Source organism: Falco punctatus, assembly GCF_963210335.1.
Source record: "Falco punctatus genome assembly, chromosome: 1".
Lineage (NCBI taxonomy): Eukaryota > Metazoa > Chordata > Aves > Falconiformes > Falconidae > Falco > Falco punctatus.
This window is the reverse complement of record NC_137580.1, coordinates 38,215,264-38,234,929: the sequence shown is the minus strand read 5'-3', so window position 1 is coordinate 38,234,929 and position 19,666 is coordinate 38,215,264. Positions and strand designations below refer to the sequence as shown.

Sequence of the window (19,666 nt, the reverse complement as noted above, 5' to 3'; positions counted from 1 at the left end):
CTCTCTGAGTGTCTCTGTTGGGACTTTGCTTGGTTTCTGGGCAAAGGCAAAGGGACAGAGGAGAGTAAAGTGTCTGAGCATTAAAAGGTACCCATTGAAGGAGCCCTTCGTAGAACAAGGCAGGGGTGCAGAGCTGTGGAGTGCCTCGTCCAGAAATGGCAGTAGCAAGAAATGGAGGAGAAAGAGCAAAGAGATGGTTATGTTCACATGAGCTCATCCACCTCAGCCCAAATGGAGCACAAAGGCAAGCCCCACAACATCAGGAAATACTGCTTGGGTGGAAGAAACCCATCTTGCAGAAATGTGTTTACCCCATCCAACCTTTCGTGGAAATGTGGCCAGGCTCTTTGCATGCCCCAGGTCCCTCTCTAGCTCATCTCCCAGGCTTTGGGGTCAGCTGGCTCCTAGGACCACCACAACGCTTAAATAGATGTGTGCCCCTTCTTCAGCTCCCTGCCTTGTGTTTTCCCAGACACCAGCCTACCCTGATACCGCTTGGTTCAGCCTGTGATCTGCTCTGTAGGATGCACAAGCTCTGGGTAGCAGCTTTGCCAGGTTGCCCAAGCAGCAGCTTGGGATGCTGATGAGAGTATTTCCTTCAGAGCAACTAGAACAGTCCAGCACGTGCCCCAGTTCATGGTGAATTCCCCATGAAAAGCTGCAAACTTTTCAACAGGGATTTCAGTTGAGGTCCAGCCAAAGGTCAGCACAGCATTCTGGCTTTTGCACGCTTTGTTTGGAAGGGCTGAATGCCAGTAGACCCCATGCACACACATCCCACAAAGGTTAAGTATTACCCAACATGTCCTGCCATCGGGAACACTTCCAGGGTTAAGCACGGAGCCCATCTGCCCTGGCCTGCCAGTGATCACTCACGTTACTAAAATCCTGATGCTATTGGCTTGACTCATCCGAAAAAAAGCAGCTGCCCCATGGAGGCACAATTTTATCCATCTCCAAGATGAAGAGACAACTAAATCTCATCAACTCACCTCATCCAGGCTGGAAGACAGCTCATTCTGGAGAAAAGAAGGAGAATACAGCCTTAGAGCAATTTTCACTCATATGCCCATCGTAAGGCTTATAATTGTATCTAATAACCGAATAGAAAAAGGATGCTTTCCAACTTCCTGCACACCCCATGCACTGAGGTTTGAGAAGAAATCAGTGCAGGTGACTTAAAACCATCCAGAACCCAGCATCAGTTAACGCCTTTGCTCAGACAGGCTGCAGGGTAGGAAACACGCTGGAGCTGTTGGGAAGCAAAGCCCTGTGCAATGAGAATGCTGAAACTGTTGCAGGGCATGAAGGTAATGGTGTGTTCAACACCTGGGGAATTATATCTGGAATGGGACACGTGTGCCCTGACTTATGGGTCAGCAGTGAGCTGCCTCACTAACTCCAGCTCTCTTTACTGTCAGCCGAAGGAAACTGGCATCTCTGCATGGGGATTTCTTCATCCTAAAATAAGTCTCTAAGACAGGATGGACAAATTGCCTGCAGAAGCAGGGCTGCAAAGAGGGTCCACTGCAAACCTCTGCGGGAGCAGCTGGTGGTGCTGGGACCCAGCAGCTCTGTAGGGGCAGGGAAGGGGGCAGCTGAAGGGGCACAGAGCCTAGGAGCTGCAAACAGGAGAAAGGCATTACCTCGAAGCCCGGGATGTGATGGACAGCCGGCTATGGAGACAAAAAAAACACATACTTTCCATTTGCCCTCCCGGTACTAACTCAGCTTTATCCGGCAGAGAAACATCCACACGCTGCCCCCCATGCCCAGTGCTGGGCTCCCCTTTCCAAGGTCTTCCCCACCCAGTTCAGTAACTTCTGCGAGGTGGTAAGGAGGAAGAAGAGGCTGTGTGCAGACGATTCAATGCCCTGTCCTGGCAGCAGAGCCCCCCTGCAGCAGCCCCTCAGTGATGCAGCAAGGCTCGCACCCAGCACACACACCCCCCACACCGCCCCCAGCAGCTCCAGCCGCATCCTGCACAGAGCGCAGCATCCCTCCAGGAGCAGAACTGCGACCTACATCGGAGAGACGGAGGAGGGAGCTGCGGGACCCTCATTCCCAATTAGCACCTCAGGGCTGGGAGGGAGGAATGGGACAGGGAGATTTAACCTTCCAGCCCATCCGCTTTCCCTGGCATTGAGGCACATCTGGGCTGCAGCCAGGCGCCACAGCCAGTGGAAAAGCTGGAGACGAGAGAGGCGACGGGGTGGTGCGTGCAGCGGGACGGGGAGTGTGGGAAAGCACATGAGAGCACACTGGGGCATGACGAGGAGTCTTCCCGCTCGGGCTGGCTCGGAAGCACAGCCTCCTTCCCCCGTGGCTCATTCCACGAACGGCCGCACCGAGCGAGGCTGCTTGCTGCAGGAGTAACCGCCCACTTCGGCTCTCATAAACCCCCCCCGGAAATTAACGCTGGGCAAAGGACAGCGATCCGGGGCCAAATGCACCCTCGGTGCAAAGATGCCAAGGCCCTGAGCTCAGCACCACAGCCAGCCAGGCTGGCAGGGCACACGCGGCGCCTGCCGGCAGCCCAGGCTTCGGTCCGGCACCGAGCATCTTACCCTCGGCTCTGCTAAACACCACAGTGCAGCCAGCACCAAGCAGCACGGCTGGGTCTGCTCGGAGCAGCCGTCCTGGTGAAACCGAGGACAGGCAGCTGCAGAGCCCAGGTGGACATAACTCAGCACCGAGCAAAGGTTGGATGCTGCTCCAAGGGAAGAAGCTAGCATTCCAATTAGAGGCAGGATCAGGTCCAGACGGGGAGCTTACCTTCTCCCTCTGAATCAGTTCGAAGGCAGCCAGCAGCTCCCCAACGTTTTTGTTCGCCTTGATGACTGGGTACCAGGAGAGCCGTGGCGAGCGCACCAGGCTGGGCTTGCAGATGCAGCGCCCCATGAATTCATCTGCACCCTGAAAGGCAATCACAGGCATAGAGAGCCTTCATCCCACCCCACTTCCCGCTGGAGTCCATCACCACACACCCGTATCTCAGCCGAGACCCTGTCACTCAAAAATCAGGCTCAATGTTTGAACCATTATGGGACCAGTTCTGAAAAAAAGATTAGTTTGATGCCCATATAGACTCAAGTTTTCAAACTCCTCCCTGTAACTACTAGGGTTAGAAATACACTCTATCTTACACATTTTGGCTTAAACAGGAGGTGAAATCCTTATCTATCACACAATTTCCAGAGCAGGAGCTCGAGTACAGCATTAAGTATCAGCAGCTCTGCAAAAGCCTGTTCACTGCTCTGCAACCAGATCTTCAGGTGCCCTTCCTGCTTCCTGCTGGTGTCTTTTGGAGAAGGGAGGGCAGAAGGGTTCCTGGGAGGTTCCTAAGACATTCCTGAAATGTATCCTGAGTCCTTTTCACTTATGCACTGCTCTTACCCGCAGTTCAAAACCCCTTCTGCTCTTGTGACAGGCTACAGCCCAGTTTTTTCTAGGAAGGACTCAAGGTCATCTCACCAGCCCTCCAGATGCCACCACTACAAGGCACTCTGGACACCTCCAGGCAGCCGAGCGAACAACAGGATATGGTCCTCTACTTGCACGACTATATATCTTGTCCCAACCTTTTTGCACAAGAAAATATGGTTAATTTAGCCACTTTGCAAAACATGATGGTAGCTTTGGTAACTACAGCAAGGCCACCAAGGACTTCACTAGCAGAGCTGTTTGCTGAATTCTTGTCTTCTTGAGTGTCCAGCTCAACATCTGAGCCACCTGGAGATGTTACAGCATTGCACTCCAGAGGGCAGGAATGGTGCCATGCATTTGTCGAATCCACCCCAGCCCACTCACACCATGAAGGTCAAGCTCATGCCACACTTACATAGGTGTCATGGTCATATATTTCCACCACGATCTTGGGAGGGGAGTCAGACACATTCTGGGGGTCCCCAAAGATCTCTATCTCATAGAAGATGAGTGTCTGGTCCCAGGTGGGGTTCAAGGTGTTCTTGATCACCACTGTCTTCTGGCTTTGGTGGAGGAAGGAGACAATGGCATAAGGATCTGCAAGAGATGTTAGACAAGATGCAAAGGATGAATTAGAGCTACCAGTCTAGGAAGGAGAAAGCAACTGACAGTCATTCAAGGGCCAGTGGGCTGTGCAGGGAGGACTGTGAACAGGCTGAAGGAGCTGCGGGTCTTTTAGAAACAGCAATGAAATTCCCATCATGTCCCAGGCAACCCCAGCTAAGAAGAGAATGAGGCCAAGCTCTCCAACACTTATCCCTATACACTGGTTATTCACAGCTCAGGGTCTTCCCAAGCACGGTGTGATGTCTGTATGTTTAAGCAACCCCGCAGGGGGCTGTCTTCCATGGCTTTGTCCCGCCTCTCTTGAACCCACCATATCCTCTGGTGAGGACACAAAACTGCATGAAGAACCAGCCCCTCATGCATTTCTGCAGCACCCAGCTCCCTCCATTTCCCCCTGAGGCCCCCCCAGTTCTTGCGTCAGGAGAGATGTAGCAGTCCACCCCTACCCACCTGCACCAATACTTGGGGTTCTGCAGGTTTCTCTCACACCAACTCTAAAACATCTCTTTTTCAGCTGAAGAGCCTCAGCCTATGGAGTTATTCCTCATAAAGGGCCAATCCAGAGCCCTGTTCGTTCCAGCTCATTTCGGGACAAGGCAAGCACAGCGACCCACACAACTCAGCTGTCTACCTATGCAAAGACCTTCCTTCTCACCCCACAGCAGCCTCCTTTCCTTAAAAATCTTTGATGAAGGATTTTTTGTCAAAAATCTTTTGGACATCCAATGAGACCGTGTAAACCTTATTCTCTGGCTTGTGATAGCTTCAGCTGGTGGAGACGCCATGACCTTCCCTAGCCACACCTCCCAGCACTCCACTGCTCCATTAGAAATTTCCTCGCTGTCTGGCTTGATCCATCCTGGTCCAGGTTATCTTCATGACTCCTCACTCTGTCCACCAGGAGTCAGGTAGTACAAATGGTTCACCTATTGCCCTAAGGTGTGGATTTTTTTCCCAAAAGATGACTCTAGGAGGATGAGTGTTCCAACGGAGATAACACAGCCACCTCCCAGCACAGCAGAGAGCACAAACCCTTGCCAGGTCATCTCCTGCTGTAGACCAGACCATGAAGAAGGTGACTGAGATGTTACTGCCTCCTTCCTGGGGTCTTTGATGTCTCCAGAAGGGATGGGGGCTGAGCACACATCTTGAGGAAAGCTTTGGGTTCCCAGTTCTCCGGGTTATCCCACCTGGCCTCCAGCTACCATACCAGATGGCTCTGGGTCAGCCTTAGGGCTGCCACATCATATCTGCCAGTCCCATGCAGATGTCTCAGGTACTCCAGGGTCTCATCAGACCCCTGTTTGTAGGTTCTGAGCTGGGACCAAGATGCCTTACCCCAACTTGGGAAAAAAACCAGCACCAAACTATGAGGAGTAGCCTCCCTTAACAACAAAAGCAATTAACACAGGAAGCCTGAGATCAATCAACAATGAAAACGTGAAACCTGAGTCCTCTCTAACACCTTCCCTTCCAGACAGCTTCAAAGAACATGTGGCCCAAACCTGCTGTGGACATCCAGCCCACGGCGGCAGTGGCACTGAGCATGGGGACAGGACGGGAGGTGGCAGAACCAGTATCAAAGGTGGCTGAGAGGCTTGAAAGATGCCATGGGATCACATTGTAAGACCCCGTGGAGACTGAACAACCTTCATAACCTGATAGCACCTACTTGTCCTCGTCAGGGACAAGACCTCCATGACTGCTGCGTCCCACCCGACTGGTCCCAGGTGGACCCCTGAGCTCTGGTTGCCTGCAAAGCCCAACCTCCATGGTGCCAGGAGGCATCACTGGCCTTTCTGGAGGGACACAGGCTACCTCCTCCACCTGGCACCCAGCGTGACGTGCCACCACAAGACACAGATACACCAGACACTGTATGGGAGTCCAGCAGCATCCACGGGGTTACCACCTGGCTCATCCTAAAGCCAGTTCCAAGAGACCTGCCAGCAGCCAGGAGCGTGGCAGACCCTACCAAATGCAACGACTAGTGCTCAGTGCTGCACGACCCCCCACAGTCCTGGCGGGTCCCCGCATCCTCAAAACAGTGTGCACACCCCGACCCCAGCGCTGTCAGGAGCCTGGGAACTGACACCAGGAGCAAAAGGTGTCCTGCCTACCCTGGAGGTGGAGGAGCATCCCCCAGACACCTGAACATGGGGCCGGCTGAGCAGGGCAGCATCCCCGACCCTCCCTCCCCTCCTCCAGGGACAGGGTGGGTTGAGGGAAACGTATTTTCTTTCTTAGCATCCGTGCCACAGCAGACATGTTTAATGAGCCGGGGCTGTTCGTGAGGTGACCGGCTGCAGAGAGCACTATTCACGCTGGGAAGAACCTTTTCCACTTACGCGCTTTTTTCCAGTAAGAGGAAAGCAGAATGCGTTACAATAAACAAAAAACCATGGATTTGGATTTGCTTTTTTGCTCTTTCCCCCCCCCCCTTCTTTTTAAAGGAGGCCTCTATAAAGCCCCTTTGTTTAGACCCTCGTGTGCACACAAGGTTTATTTTTATAACTGTGTAAAGCCCCCTTAATGAACTCCTTTATGCTTTGTTAAGGCAGCAGAGATCACAATTCCACATTGTGGCATGTTGTTACTCATGTTGTCCTTGGCTGGGTTTTTCCAAGGGAAGGGACTCCCCTCCCTGCTCCGCCGATCAGGCCATGAGATCACCTCGGTCCCCACCACCTCGAACAACAAACCCTTTGTGGAGGAGAGGGGAGACGGGACCTTGGTGGGCGCAGACACTAGGTGATTATTTGGGTGCTCTGCACCTCTCCAGGGCATTTCTGCCCACTCCCCCGACAAGCCCCTCTGCTTCATCACACTGGGGGAAGCAGGAGCCCCTTGGGACTGTGGTCTTGCAGCCTGGCATGGCGATGCCCATCTGTCCCCACAGGCTGCTCCCCACTGTGAGTCCCCACACTGCACGACTTTTGAGGGCTGTCCCTATATCCCATCTGAGATCCATCACCCCCATGCCAACGCTGGTGGGCAATCCCTTGCCCAGCCCCTCTGCAAATCCCCGTGGTAGCCAGTCAGTGACAGCCTTTGGAGGGATGCTGGATGCCTCCTGCCTGCAGGCAGCACTGTGGAGGGGTGTGGGTGCTCTAGGGATACCCACCTTGGGACCTGCTAACATCTCAGATGTGGCCCCCACCACAGACCAATGAACTGAGGAGGGGCTTTTTGCATCTCTGACTCAGAGGTAGACAGCAGCATCCCCACCATCCTACCTTCCCACCTCAAAATGACCCTCCAAAGCATTGACGGGCGTTGGCAAAGGCAGCTTTGGTCACAAGCACCAAAGAGCTGCGGGGCCACCTGGCTGGGATGGCCCAGCCCATGGGGAAGAGGATGTGGGATCCTCCGGCTGCCGGGGAGGCTGGTCCCTGCTCAGGTCAAACACACAGGACCATTCCTGGCATGTCCTCCCACTTCCGCAGCCACACTTTGGTCTCTGCTGTGAACAAAAGGATCCTAAAACCAAATCACCTACACCCAAGCACCCTTCAGCACCAAAAGATAACAGAGCTGCCCAACAGATAAAATAACTTATTCTGACTTGATTTCCTAGCCCAGAAAGTATGAGCTCAGCACAGGACATCCTGACCACATCAACTCAAGTCTGGCAGTTTCAGAAGTGCCTGAAGCTGCTCTGGGGATGCGTTGAGCAGCAGGACATGGAAAGCTTCTTGCTCAAAGCCCAGGACACTCTTTATCTCCACCGGGGACCACACTTTTTTTCCATGAAGGGACATTTTTTACAGTCAGGTCTGAAGGAGGCCCAGTTCAGGCATCAGCTCCCCTAAGGAAACCCCCCAATGGTTGCCTGCCAGCCCCCTTGCAAAGTTTCCAGCACGGAGAGCAGAGGAGCAGCGGCTCAATTTAATGCTTGGTCATGAAAACAAATATGAACAGTTTTACAGATTTGCCACTGTTGGGTATTTTCCTTTCCAACCGCATTTTCAGTCAATTCTTTCATTCCTAATAAACAGGGTCTCCCTTCTTCAGCCTTGATCCCTTCCCCAAACCACAGGACAAATCCCCTCCACAAGCCCCAGACCCAGGAGACTGCTGCCCTCCTGCCTTGCAAGGAATTCAACCAGCTGGGAGCAAGCTGGATGCTGAGAGCACGTAAATCCAACCAGAAACTTCATGAGGATCCCAGAGAAGAAGGTGCCTGTTTGCTCTGAGGTCCTAATTACACCCTTTTAAATTTTTCTGAGCACATCTCACAGCGGCTTCTGCCCCATGCTCCATCATTTCAACACCAGCCCAGAGCTGTCTGTCCTCCCTTCGATCCCCCAGCTCACACACTGCCCAGTGGGGAGGCTTGTGGCGATGTGCCACAGTAAACATCCCTGCCTGCCACTCTGTTTTTATTTGTCATGTCCTTGAGCTGTCTGCTACCCAGCCTTGCCACCCAGCGTCACCTCAGGCTGCGGAGAAGGAGCTATTAGCAAAGCAAACAGCTCTGACTCACGGCTGACCTGGGTAACTTGTGGTTTCTGGTTGGTTTCTCACATATGGTTGCCTTGGGAAAGCCTTATGCTGCTGCCTTGTGTTGTTTGGCTGCTCAACACCCCTCATTTCACATCAATCAATACCCCAAAATTAGCTTTACAGACCCCACTACTCCCCAGCATTCATTACAGCACTAATTACAAGCACAAGCAAGCGGACATGAGCATTAGGGCTTACCCGAAAAGCTGTCCTTGTCCATGGCAATCAGGTCCCGTGCTTGGTACATGTAGCAGCGGAGGTGGTACCTGTTCCCACCTGTACAGAGGAATGTGAAACAGTTAAGGGATGAGTCTGGGGATGAGTGCAGCACACCAGGAGTATAGCTGGGCTTTTATAACCAGCCCCAGGCTCAGGTCTGAGGGCAGCTTGGCTTAATCCTTCCCGTAGCTCCCCAGGTGAGCAGTGAGCCCTGAGCATGTCAATGCTCCTGGGAGTATAGCTGTGCCCCATCCTTGCCCACCCACCCCTTTCCATCCACCTGCACTCAAGGTGGGCGAGAGGAAGAGGATGGAAATGCTCGGCTATGGGGTCTCCAAAGCAGAGACCCCATGCCGGGACTCACTGCCGGGGAATTTCACCCTCCCCTCTGATCCTTGGGCCCTTACAGTCAAATATGCATGAAATGGTGGGTCTGTTGACACCAAAACTAAGGGTGGAAACGGATTTGCCATCATCGCTCTTGTCGTCTGTCACTCCTCCCTGCAAGAGAAAGCAAGGCAAGGTCAGTCATGCCAGGACCACCCCCACAGCCAGGGGCTCCCCGCAGGATGGAGTCCTCCAGGGTATCATCCATACAGGTGTCCAAGAGGACTTTGGGCTTCCAGTGCCTGCTGGCAGCCCATGGAGGGACTCTCAGGCTCTTCTGCCCCAGGAGGGCAGAGGGGACCCCAGAGAAAACAGGACACGACAACAGAAGCAGCCTGAGGATCACCAGCTCACATCCCCTCCCAGCATCTCACCAGCATAGAAAAGCACCTCCATGAAGTTCATCGTTCTCAGAGCAGTAGTCAGTAATTAAAGCAATTTCACTAAGTCCCCTTGCGAGGAAATTAATGGAGTATAAACTTTGTGAACAGTGATACAGACAGTGTCAAATGCAGCCAAATGCCCGGTTCTCTGCCTTGGCTGACCCTGGCCATCACTATTCCCTCCTCTTGTGTTTGCCTGTGAGAGCCAGCCTTTTATCACCTCCTAATTGCCACATTTGGCTTGAAATATTTAGTTGCAGGAAAAGGAGCGTAAAGGTAACTTCCTGGCGAGTGTAAATCTGATCTTTAAAAATTTTTCAATTATCAAATGCTAGGGAGAGACAGGAGGGGCGTTTAGAGAAAAAATAAAAAGAAAGAAGGAAAAAGAGAAAAAAAAAAGCAGGTCCACGATGGAGTTTCCAGAGCCGCCTGGTCCCAAAAATGAGTCAGGAGCTTAGGTGGTCTGCAGAGCCCTCCTCGCCTTTCCAGGCAGGAATCGCAATTACCATGACACTGTCTGCAGAGGAAGCCCTGGGGTTCGCGCTGTATTTACGGCGGTGAGGTCGCGCCGAGGGTTTGCAAGGCAACCTCCAGCACTGCCTTCCCTCCCTCGCCCCCCTCCCCGCAGGAGATGAATAGCTCCTCAGTTATTTTTATGACCTTTCTGCCCAGCAGACCGCCAGTCTTTGCAGTCGTCCCCGCCACCCCCCACCCCCACCCCGACCTGCATCCACTGCTAGCCTGGGGAAGGGCAAGTGGAGGAGACCGGCAGCCAAGACAGGCAGGGGTTGCTCCCTGATGCCCTCAGCAAGGGCTTGGGGACCCCCCGGCTCTGTCCATCATGAGGAAGGGGGGCTCCTCACACCCCAAAACACCATGGAAAGCATGCCTTGGAGAGAGCAAGCTGGAAAACGCTCTTGCTCAGGACTGTGGTTTACTCTTTGGGGTCTGCACGCAGGATGAAGTACCCCCACGTCCCCTCCTCCCTTCACCCTGTCCCCACGGGGTTCCCAGATGCTGGGTCCTGCAGCTGAAGCCCATGCACAGTGCATAGGACAAGGTAGCAGCCACGTGCCGTGGATGTAGGAGCACCGGGGGACAGAGGCACCCTCATCCCACTGCTCTGCCCCCAGCAGGGCTCCTCTGCAGCTGGGCTCTCCCATCAGGACCCCCCCACTTGGTGCAGCCAGTTGGTAGTTTGGGCACAAAGCTACAGCACTGGTGCCTTCCACCCTGGCCAACCCCCGGTGGCACCACAGGCCCACCCTGGCAGTCATCCCCCTGGTCTAATTCATGTCCCTGCTCTTCTCCTACCCAGTCAGTGGTGTCTCAACCGCATTTGGTGAAGAGCCAAAGCTGGGGCATCACACTGGCAGAAACAGGCAAGATTTTCCAGCCTGGCATGGAAAACCCAAAGCTCTCCATCAACCAAAGGTTTCCCTCAGCTGATTTTGGAGAAGGATGGGAGAAAACGGGGCTTGCAGGGTCGGGGGGCTGCTTGCAGCTCCAGGGCAAAGCCACTGGGCTTTCCATCAGAAACTGGAAACAGCCTCAAGCTGCAGAGCTCAGCTCTGGGCTTCCCACAGTTCAGACTGAGGGCAGAGAGGTGCCTGGGGGCCACACCATGTCCTGCGGTCCTTCTCTTTTAATGACTGTCAGTGAGAAGTGAGCTGCCAAATGGCAGATCCCAGAAAAGCTGGGACACAATGTCACAGAGAGGGAAACTCAGGAACAAGCTAATATGATGGAGGCGATGGCCAAGCCAGCAAACCCAAGGGAAAGGAAAGCTGCCCAGTTCATACTGGGACAGGGGGACATTGGTGCACAGGTGAAATACAGGCAGAATACAGGCAAAACCAGAGGGACAGTGCTGCAAGCAGTGGCGTGACAGTGGCTTCATGTTTTGGGCTTGGGCGAGAGTGCTCAAAGCCTTCTGCATCACCAGCTTCTTGGTCTCAAGCTCCCCATTAGCCAGCTGGGACCCATCACAAGAAGCAATAAGCACCAGGCGCTCTGTGGGTGTCCCTGGGGGTAGAGGGGGATGCCAAGTCACAGGCAATAGAGAGGAGAGGGTGGTCATGGCAGGGGCAAAGCGGGTGACCCAGTGGACAAGATGCTTTGCCCAGCACACTCGTGGGCTCACCACAGGTCTACTTGCCTAAGCAGAGTCCTACCCTGAGCTACGCGGGGACAGTCCCAAGACATGGGTGGCTGCAGGATGGCTCCAAGGACTGTCGAGAAAACAGCAGACCAGAAAGGAAAGAGCCACCATCCTTCTGCATTGCAGAGCCCACAGCTGGGGCCAGCAGGGAAGAGCAGGTGAATCAGTGGGAAGCAACATCTGAGGCATCTCAACATACCCCAACAGGCACCCCAAACCCATCAGGTTAATTGTATCCCAGGCAACCAAAACCCAGTGCCGCATGGCAGCACCACGAGTCCTCGCAGCAGCACCTGGCCTGGCTCTGGGCAGCACCACCGTGTGAGCATCTACGCTGCCTGGCCCTGACACTGCTCCCTGTGGGACAGGGCACTGGGGGACATCCCCTGCCTCCCCGCTGCCTGGGGTCAGGGTAAGGATGGAGCATGTGTGAGCAGCAAAATGCAAGTCTCCGAGCAAAAGCAGGAGTGAGCGCGCGCCTGGGGAGAGCAAGCAGGCAGAAGAAATTGTGCACGCGTGCGCATGCAAGTATGTGTCTGGGGGCAGATGTGACGCAGTGGGGATGGGTGAGGGGCAGGACCTGGGGTGACCCAATCACACAGCAAACGCCCCCCCCCCCCCCCCCCCGCCCCAGGGAGCCAGGCCAGCTGGGAGCGCATGCTCACACCCTGCAGGGTCCATCCGAACAGATGCTGAGCTCACCCTGCAAAGGTGCTGAGCCCCACAGATGTCCCTGGGTCTGCGGCTGCTCATCTCAACAGGGGCAGCACGGCCAGAGTGGGATTTTTTGGGGAAAGCCTCTGCCAAGGAGTCCCCAGCTCCTACGAAACCCCTCTCAGCAGCTGGGCAACCCGCTGGGGCTCCACGTGCTGGCTGCTCCCAGCTCTGGGGCACCCTGGCCCCGAGGTGCTGAGGTCCAGCATGCCTAAATGGCAACCACTGCTCACTTTGGCAAGGTGGGAGCAATTCAGGCTGAGCATCCCTGGGAAAAAGGAGGCCCAGAAAACCCAAGCACCCATCCACACATTTCTGCATCCAAGACGCATTCCTGCTGGTCGTATTTGGTATTATCTTCCTGTTGGAACCAACCCTTTTGAATAGCTCGGGGAATTAGCACTTGGGGTGTTGGCTTGTTCTGTCTGCCTTTGCACTTTAATCCTCCCTCCGCTTCGGTTTGCCTGCACCGCTGTACGGCTCCTTGCTGGACGGCAACCCATGCCACAACCACAAAACTGCACAAATGCCTTTCATGGAGAAGGTGGCAGATAACAGGAACAGGACAGAGCAGACAGGAGGGGCTTCGGGAGGCTCCGGCAGCTGGTGGTGTGCCAGTGGCAGCCCTGGCCCCAGGCCTGGGTAAAACCTCAGCTGGGAGGATGCTCCAGGCTCCCTCTCCTGACAGCATCTTTATTCTGCTTCAGTCTGAGGGGAGCCGGTGGCAGCAGCTGGAACTGCCCCATCCCGGTGCCCTTCCCAGCTCTGCATACCTGAGACCTCAGCCTGCCAAAGCTGCCTTGCTCTGCCCGTGTTAGAAAAGCATTAAAAACAGATGTGGCAAAAAATCGGTGCCCACCCTTCCCAGCCCTCAGCACCCGCTCATACATTGCCATCCTTGGCATCATTTCACCCCACCACCCTGTTCCCAGCTCTGCTGAGTCCCCACTTGCGGCTCCAGTGGATGGAGGGTTTGACCCTGTGCAGGTCCAGAGGGTCTGGGGTTGCTGTAGAGGAGCCGCCAGATAAATTTAGATATTATTTCGGGATGGAGCATCCTGGAAAAATATGTAAGTCATTCAAGTGAGAAAGAAGAGCTGGAAAGGCATGAAGCTGCAAAACCAGAAAGTATGGCAAGATCGTTTATAAAGCAATGCACAGAAAACCAAGCAACCACAGAAAATGTGGCCAGTAACCCCAAAATATGAGGGCACGAAGGCAAGCCAGAATGACCTACTGTGGAGGGGAACGCGGTGAGTGGAGCCCAAAGGGCGGGTGGCCTGGTCCTGCACCCGCCAGGCTGCTGGGAGCCAGAGCCAGGGCTGGGGAGGGATTCACCTGCTGCTCTCCCGGGCTGCTAGCCCTCCCAAGCTGTCCCCTGTGGGGGCAGCACCCCCCAAAATCTCTGCGTCTGATGTAAATACTACTCCTTGTCAGATGGCATCACCCTGCCCAGGCGATGGGTCAGCTCCCAGGAGCAGCACAGTCCTACAGCAACGGGACCTGGTTGCCCCCTGGGACCCTGCAGTCACCTCGGAGCGTTCCCCTCACACTTTGCTGACACTCAAGCAGGGAAAATTTACGGTTCATGCCTGGCATAAGGGAACAGGATGTCTGCACTGGGGCCGTACAGGGGCAGCAGTGACATTCAGAGCAGTGTTTGCTGGGGCAGGGGGAGAGAGAAAAAAAAGGCATGGCATGGCAAAGCAAGGCACAGCAAGGCATCTCAAGGCAACACAGAACAACTGCTTTTTTTGCTAGAATTGTTTTCAGTTAGAAAATAAGCAAAACAATAAACTGGATTTTTTATGTGATAATATAATAAAAGTTACATCTGTAACTCTGGCATAAAGCTAAATGAGAGATTTGGGAGGCTGCTAAGAACTGGGCACTCCAGCACTGACTGACATGGCTAAGAAATGCTTGGAAAATAAATATGCAAAGTACGTACCACCAGATCTAACAGGCATTGGGGGTAAAGGGCTGAAAGGAGCAGGCCCAAGCAGCCTGGGGCAGGTGGGGGTTCAGCAGCATGCCCTTGACACCAGGGGATGCCCACATCAACCTGGAACCCCGTGCCACTGTGTCAGCATCACCGGGAGTGAAGCAAGCAGCAGCTCCCAGGCACGTTGCCACAATTGCTATTTTAATGGGGATTTTTTTTCCTCTTCCCCTTTGCTTCAGCCTCTGCCCCACACGCATGGGGAGGGGATTTTCCTCCCTCAGGTCTCTCCCACATCCCCTGGTACCTCCCAGCAGACGGGTCCATCAGCAGCCAAACTCACAAACCCATTCCATTTGCAAGCCAACACAGGCAAAACGAGGGCACAGCTGAGTCCCTTGGAGAACCGCATGATGGAGCAGAGACCCAAGGCAGCCAGCAGCAGACACCTCCCCCCCACCTCCCCTCACCCACAGAGATGGGGGCGGGGGGCAGGGGGCATTCCTGCACAGCCCCACAGGTGTGCACACACACCCGCACGTGTGCACGGACACACACCTCATGTTACAGGGTTTTCCAGCTAAATCCTCCTCAATCGCCTCTGCCGGGACGCAGAGGGATGAAGCGTCTGGCTGAAAAAATCACATCAACAGGCGCCAGGGTGAAGGGGAAGCCAGGGCGCTACTGGCAGCCCTGGGGGTGGGCGGCAGCCGAGACCCCCCCCCCAGATGGGGCTAATGTGGGCTCAGGGCTTATGCAGGCGAATGCCATGGAGCCGCTTGTGTCCCAAAGGGGCCGCTGAGTTCAAACGCTGGACGGAGGGAAGGACAGGGCAGAGAAAGAGGGGGAAAAAAGCCAAATAGAGGGGAAAAAAAATAATAAGAAGTCCTATAATAGGGGCTTTGTACTGCTGTGGTTGGTTCTCATTTAGTTATTGGAAAAGCCAAAGGATTATGAAACCCTGTGTATTAAGAAAGCCAGAATATTAGCTAAACAAACAGCAGCGGGTGCAGGCAGCAGATAACGAGTGGCAGATAATGAGCGGCAGATAACGAGCTTTGCTCCAGCTCCACTCTCAGGGATGGGATGGAGGGTGGGAGCAGACCCAACTGGGCTCCCGCTCCCAGGCAGCAGTGTTTTGGGGAAGGGTGGGTACCTACCAGGGCCCCCTCCAAGGCGAAGACAGCGGCGGCCCCGGTGCGCTCCAGGGGCTCCATCCTGCGCCTCCAGCGGCGGCGACGGAAGGTGTCGGTGCGTCGATGTTTCAGGTGGAAGCGCCAGCCGAAAAGCGAGGCATACTCCCAGCCCTCCCCATCCAGCTCCTCCTGCTTGTGCTGCCAGACAGGGACACGCCGGGGCTCAGCGTGGCAGGCTCAGTCCCACCATCCCATGGCCCCTCTGCAGCTGACCACGGTGGGATGCTGGCACAGCCAAGGGGCAAAGCCGCTCGTGCACAGGGCTCTCCAGGGCCAAGGTTGCACCCACTCAGACCTGGGTCCAGTCTTATCAAGGTGTTGCCTGCTACAGTTGTTCCACCCCACGTCCTCCCTCAGCCTCTCCAGCACAGAATCACAGAATAGAATCACAGAATCATTGAGGCTGGAAAAGACCCTTAAGGGCACCGAGTCCAACCATTAACCCGGCACTGCCGAGCCCACTGCTGGGGATCCAGCCGGTCACTGGGGTGAAACCCACTTGGAAAAGCATCGCTGGGCTGGGAGCTGGCCATGCTGAGCAAGAAGAGGGCTGCATCCTGCCCTGGCTTGTGTAGCACCAGTGCCTCCACCTTCCCAGCCTGCCCTCCCTCCACTTTGCCACCACTTGTGATCCCTTGCAGGGCCACCATAGCTCTGTCACCATCATCAGCCACAGCAGTCATAAGTCCATTTTTTTTTTCTCCCCAGAGCTGTCACCTCCTTGTGACACTTGCATCCCTTTGGCAAATGGGGCGGCAGGGGCTTTCCATGCTTTCCAACCACAACTATCTAGAAAAAGTGCTGGAAAGGGAGGCAAGTGTCTTAAGAACTGGCTGTGGGGAGGGAAGAGCGGCAGCGCTGCGGTGGCATATGCAGTCCAATTGCACCACCTAGAGGGAAGCGGGACCTGGAGAGGGAACAGACAAGGGACCTCTGCCAGCCCTGGTTCCCCGAACTGTTTCGCGGTGCTGATGGAGGACCCTGTTCCGCCCCGCTGCCCAACCAAGCACCCCTGGAATAGTCTCCATCTCTGGGAGACGTTGACCCCCATGGTGGAAACCACAGAGGCTGCTGTCTGCTCCAGCGTGGAGACCAGGGCCACCAGGCTCCAAAGCACAGCAGGTCTCTGCAGAAGGCCAGGCACCTCCACCTTCACATGGAGAGACAGGGACATGGCCCCAACCCGCTCTCACACTCTTCTCCCTGCCCCCATCCTACCTTCCTCATGGCCTCCATCTGTGCGAGGTCCCTCCGGCGAAGCCGCACCCAGCGCCGTCGACGGTTGGTGTGGTACATCTTCTCGGCTGGCACCCAGGACTTGGGCTTGCGGTCCGGCGGGATGGTGATGCTGTACTCCCAGCCTTGGAGAGAACACAACACCTGGGTGAAGGCGGGAGAAGAGCCCCTGCTTCCCATCAGGGACCTCTCTTGTATATCCAGACTGGAACAGCTTTAATAGCAAAGGTTTGTCAGGGTACCAGTTTGCTGGTCCGTGCAGACAACAACTGCCGGCCCTTGGCTCAAAGTCACAGCTTGGGGACTCTCCTCCCTCTCCTTCCTTCCTCAGGCAACCCCAGCCTTCGTGACCATCTTGGATGCTCTCTGCCCTGATGCTTTCCATTTCTCTTTCACCAGAAGCCAGGTAAGATCTTCCAAAAGAACAGCCTGGACTATCTCCAACAGCAAGGAGAGCATTGCCTTTGTGGCTGCCCACCCCACAGCCCCAGCCTCAGTCAGAGCAAGGGGGAGAGGGTACCCCCAGGGCCTGACCCCTTCTCCTGGAGCCAGCGGGACAGCTCACACAGCCATGAAGGTGTTATCCCTGATGCTGGCTGGGACCGTGGAAGGAAACACCAGGATAGGCAGGGTAAATGGGATGAAAACAGGATGGATGCCCAAAACGGCTTTCTGATACCTTTCTCATCCACAGCTCTGTTGAGGTCTGTGTCCCACTCCACATCTTCCCATTTCCAGCCTGGAGGACACTCAATCTCATCCTTATGCAGGACCTTCTCCCCGTTCTGTGGGATGCAGGGATGTTTTCAACCAAATGATGCCCAGAAGATGCCTAAGTCTTCCCTGAGTCCCCGGGGGCTTCCTGGGGCGGTGCTCAGCCCCCAGCTACCTGCTTCACCCTTACCACGTCGGTGTAGGCATCGGTCATGTGGATCCACTGGCCTCCAGGCAGACGGACCTGGTTCTCAAACACCTCCTCCACAAAGCTCAGGTGCCCGGCGTCCACATCATGCAGCAACCTGCACCGCAGGGAGAGGCACGGCGTCAGGGGCTGCCCTCCTGCCCTCCCAGCCCTGCACAGGCAGTAGCACAGCCTCATGTCGCCTCCCCTCTGAGGGCCAGCCATGCCACTCCAGCACACGCTTTGCCTCCTGAACATCTTCCACCCCGAGGCACCAAGCAAAGGTCCCACGGGACCTCAGCGACCCAGCCCAGGTGAAGCCCGAGACACAGACTGTAAATCCAACGCAAGAAGACAGCAGAGTTGTGCTGAGCACCCACCGACCCTTCCCACCCCCTCAGTGCCCCCCTGGGATCCCACCTCCAAAGCTCCTCAGCGTGGGGGTCGCACAGGCACCACGGTGAGCTGGGTGCTGGGACCATCACCTCCGCAAGCACCTGTGCAGCATCCACCACCCCAGGAACATCACCCAGCACAGAGACCATGCATTTTGCATTAACACTGCTGCCTACCAAGGATGGGGCAGACAGAGCAGGAATGCCCACGGCACCCCAGACCTCCATCCAGCTTTCTGCATGACCTTGCCACCAACTTAGCATCTGCTCAGGTTTTTGAGGTGCCTGGGACAGCCCACCCAGGCTCTGCTCTTTGCAAAAAACCATCACTCACGTCTTCTCTGGGCAGATGAACCAGTCCCCAGCCCAGGTCCAGCCTGCGGAGGGGCGGAAGCTGTCCTTGGGTAGCTTGATCTTGCCGGTGACATCTGAGTATTTGGGGTAGGTCAGGCCGGTCGTGCCCCAGTTCCCCACCAGCGCCAGCTTGGTCTGGTTCTCATACTAGGGGAGCAAAAGCAGAGAGGGCTTTGCACTGGAGGCACAAAACCCCTTTTGAAATCTCAGGAATAATCCCTTCTTTCCTGGAGAGCCCCAGCCCCATCCTGAGGACAGACCTCCTGGGAAGAGCCTAACCCCACCCCACCCCCACAGGCACCCCCACATTTCCCCCCTCAGCAGGTGGAAGGAGATGTGAAGCCACAATGAGCCTTTATGGCTCGTTACCGACCTCCTCCACAGCCTTTCAGGCTGGATGCTGGTGGAAACAGCTCTTTCTTCTCACAGTGGGTAGGGGCTGATGTGACCCCCAACCTGGCAGTGCCCTCACCTGGGGTCCAGCCCACCCCTTCCCCTCCATGGTGGAGCTGCTGCCCACACCAGAGAGAAAAAAAAACAGCCCTTCATGGTGGTCCTGCGAGATGCTCACGGTTTCGGCAAAGACGGAGAGCTTCCCCTCGGCGTACTGGTTAAACTCCTTCTCATCGACCGACAGCCCGAACCAGAGCTGGACTCGGATCTGGGCTGGGATCCTCGGACCCATAGCCTCCTCCTGTGGGTACTGCCAAAGGCAGAGCCCGTTAGTATCTCCAGGGAGGACATTAACGGGGGATGCTTGGGGTGCGAGGCTGGTGGCATGGGTACAAAATCCCCATAGCCCCAGCTGGGTAGGTGGAACACAGAGCATGCCTGGGAACTGGGACATCAACAGCATGAAGAGCACTTTGGGGACAACCTTGAGGAGCTTCAAAGCTCTGGTGGTCAGGGCTTTTGTGTCTCGGTGAGACGCCCTCCAGGGCTAGGACACCAAACCCAGGCAAGGTACTTCGGCAAAAATAGAAAGAATAAACAGGGAGATGTCTCACTGCCCTTTTTTTTTCTCTCAGTCACTTTTTTCCCCCTTCAAGTGATGCTAGTTTTCCATCCAGAGCTAAAGTACAGAAAAAAAATATATATTTTGGTTCATCTTTTTCTGCCAGCTGGGCTTGGGGTTTTGGGGTTTATTCAGTTTATTTCATTTGACTTTATTTTTTTAGAGCTTGTTCAGCACTGATTGTCTGCTCCCAAGCTGGCATGC

At 55.1% G+C, this 19,666-nt stretch overlaps 1 protein-coding gene and 1 long non-coding RNA gene across 11 annotated transcripts in view; one reads left to right on the top strand and one right to left on the bottom strand.

Annotated features, from left to right (window-relative positions):
* LOC308067269 overlaps nucleotides 1–19,666 on the top strand; it is a 139,221-nt gene that overhangs the window by 2,697 nt on the left and 116,858 nt on the right. The gene's annotated exons all lie outside the window — the stretch shown is intronic.
* DYSF (dysferlin) overlaps nucleotides 1–19,666 on the bottom strand; it is a 105,514-nt gene that overhangs the window by 60,140 nt on the left and 25,708 nt on the right. For 8 of the 10 annotated variants that reach the window (XM_080395698.1, XM_080395701.1, XM_080395696.1 and 5 more), the window contains 13 exons: nucleotides 19,019–19,150; nucleotides 18,428–18,594; nucleotides 17,702–17,816; nucleotides 17,477–17,582; nucleotides 16,780–16,922; nucleotides 15,526–15,699; nucleotides 9,186–9,279; nucleotides 8,758–8,835; nucleotides 3,842–4,023; nucleotides 2,776–2,916; nucleotides 1,647–1,676; nucleotides 993–1,019; nucleotides 92–133 (listed from right to left, as the gene is read on the bottom strand). In XM_080395698.1, the coding sequence (XP_080251824.1) occupies nucleotides 92–133; nucleotides 993–1,019; nucleotides 1,647–1,676; nucleotides 2,776–2,916; nucleotides 3,842–4,023; nucleotides 8,758–8,835; nucleotides 9,186–9,279; nucleotides 15,526–15,699; nucleotides 16,780–16,922; nucleotides 17,477–17,582; nucleotides 17,702–17,816; nucleotides 18,428–18,594; nucleotides 19,019–19,150 (1,431 nt within the window). The remainder of the gene's footprint in view (nucleotides 1–91; nucleotides 134–992; nucleotides 1,020–1,646; nucleotides 1,677–2,775; nucleotides 2,917–3,841; nucleotides 4,024–8,757; nucleotides 8,836–9,185; nucleotides 9,280–15,525; nucleotides 15,700–16,779; nucleotides 16,923–17,476; nucleotides 17,583–17,701; nucleotides 17,817–18,427; nucleotides 18,595–19,018; nucleotides 19,151–19,666) is intronic. The other 2 variants (XM_080395703.1, XM_080395699.1) reach the window with 1 other exon arrangement.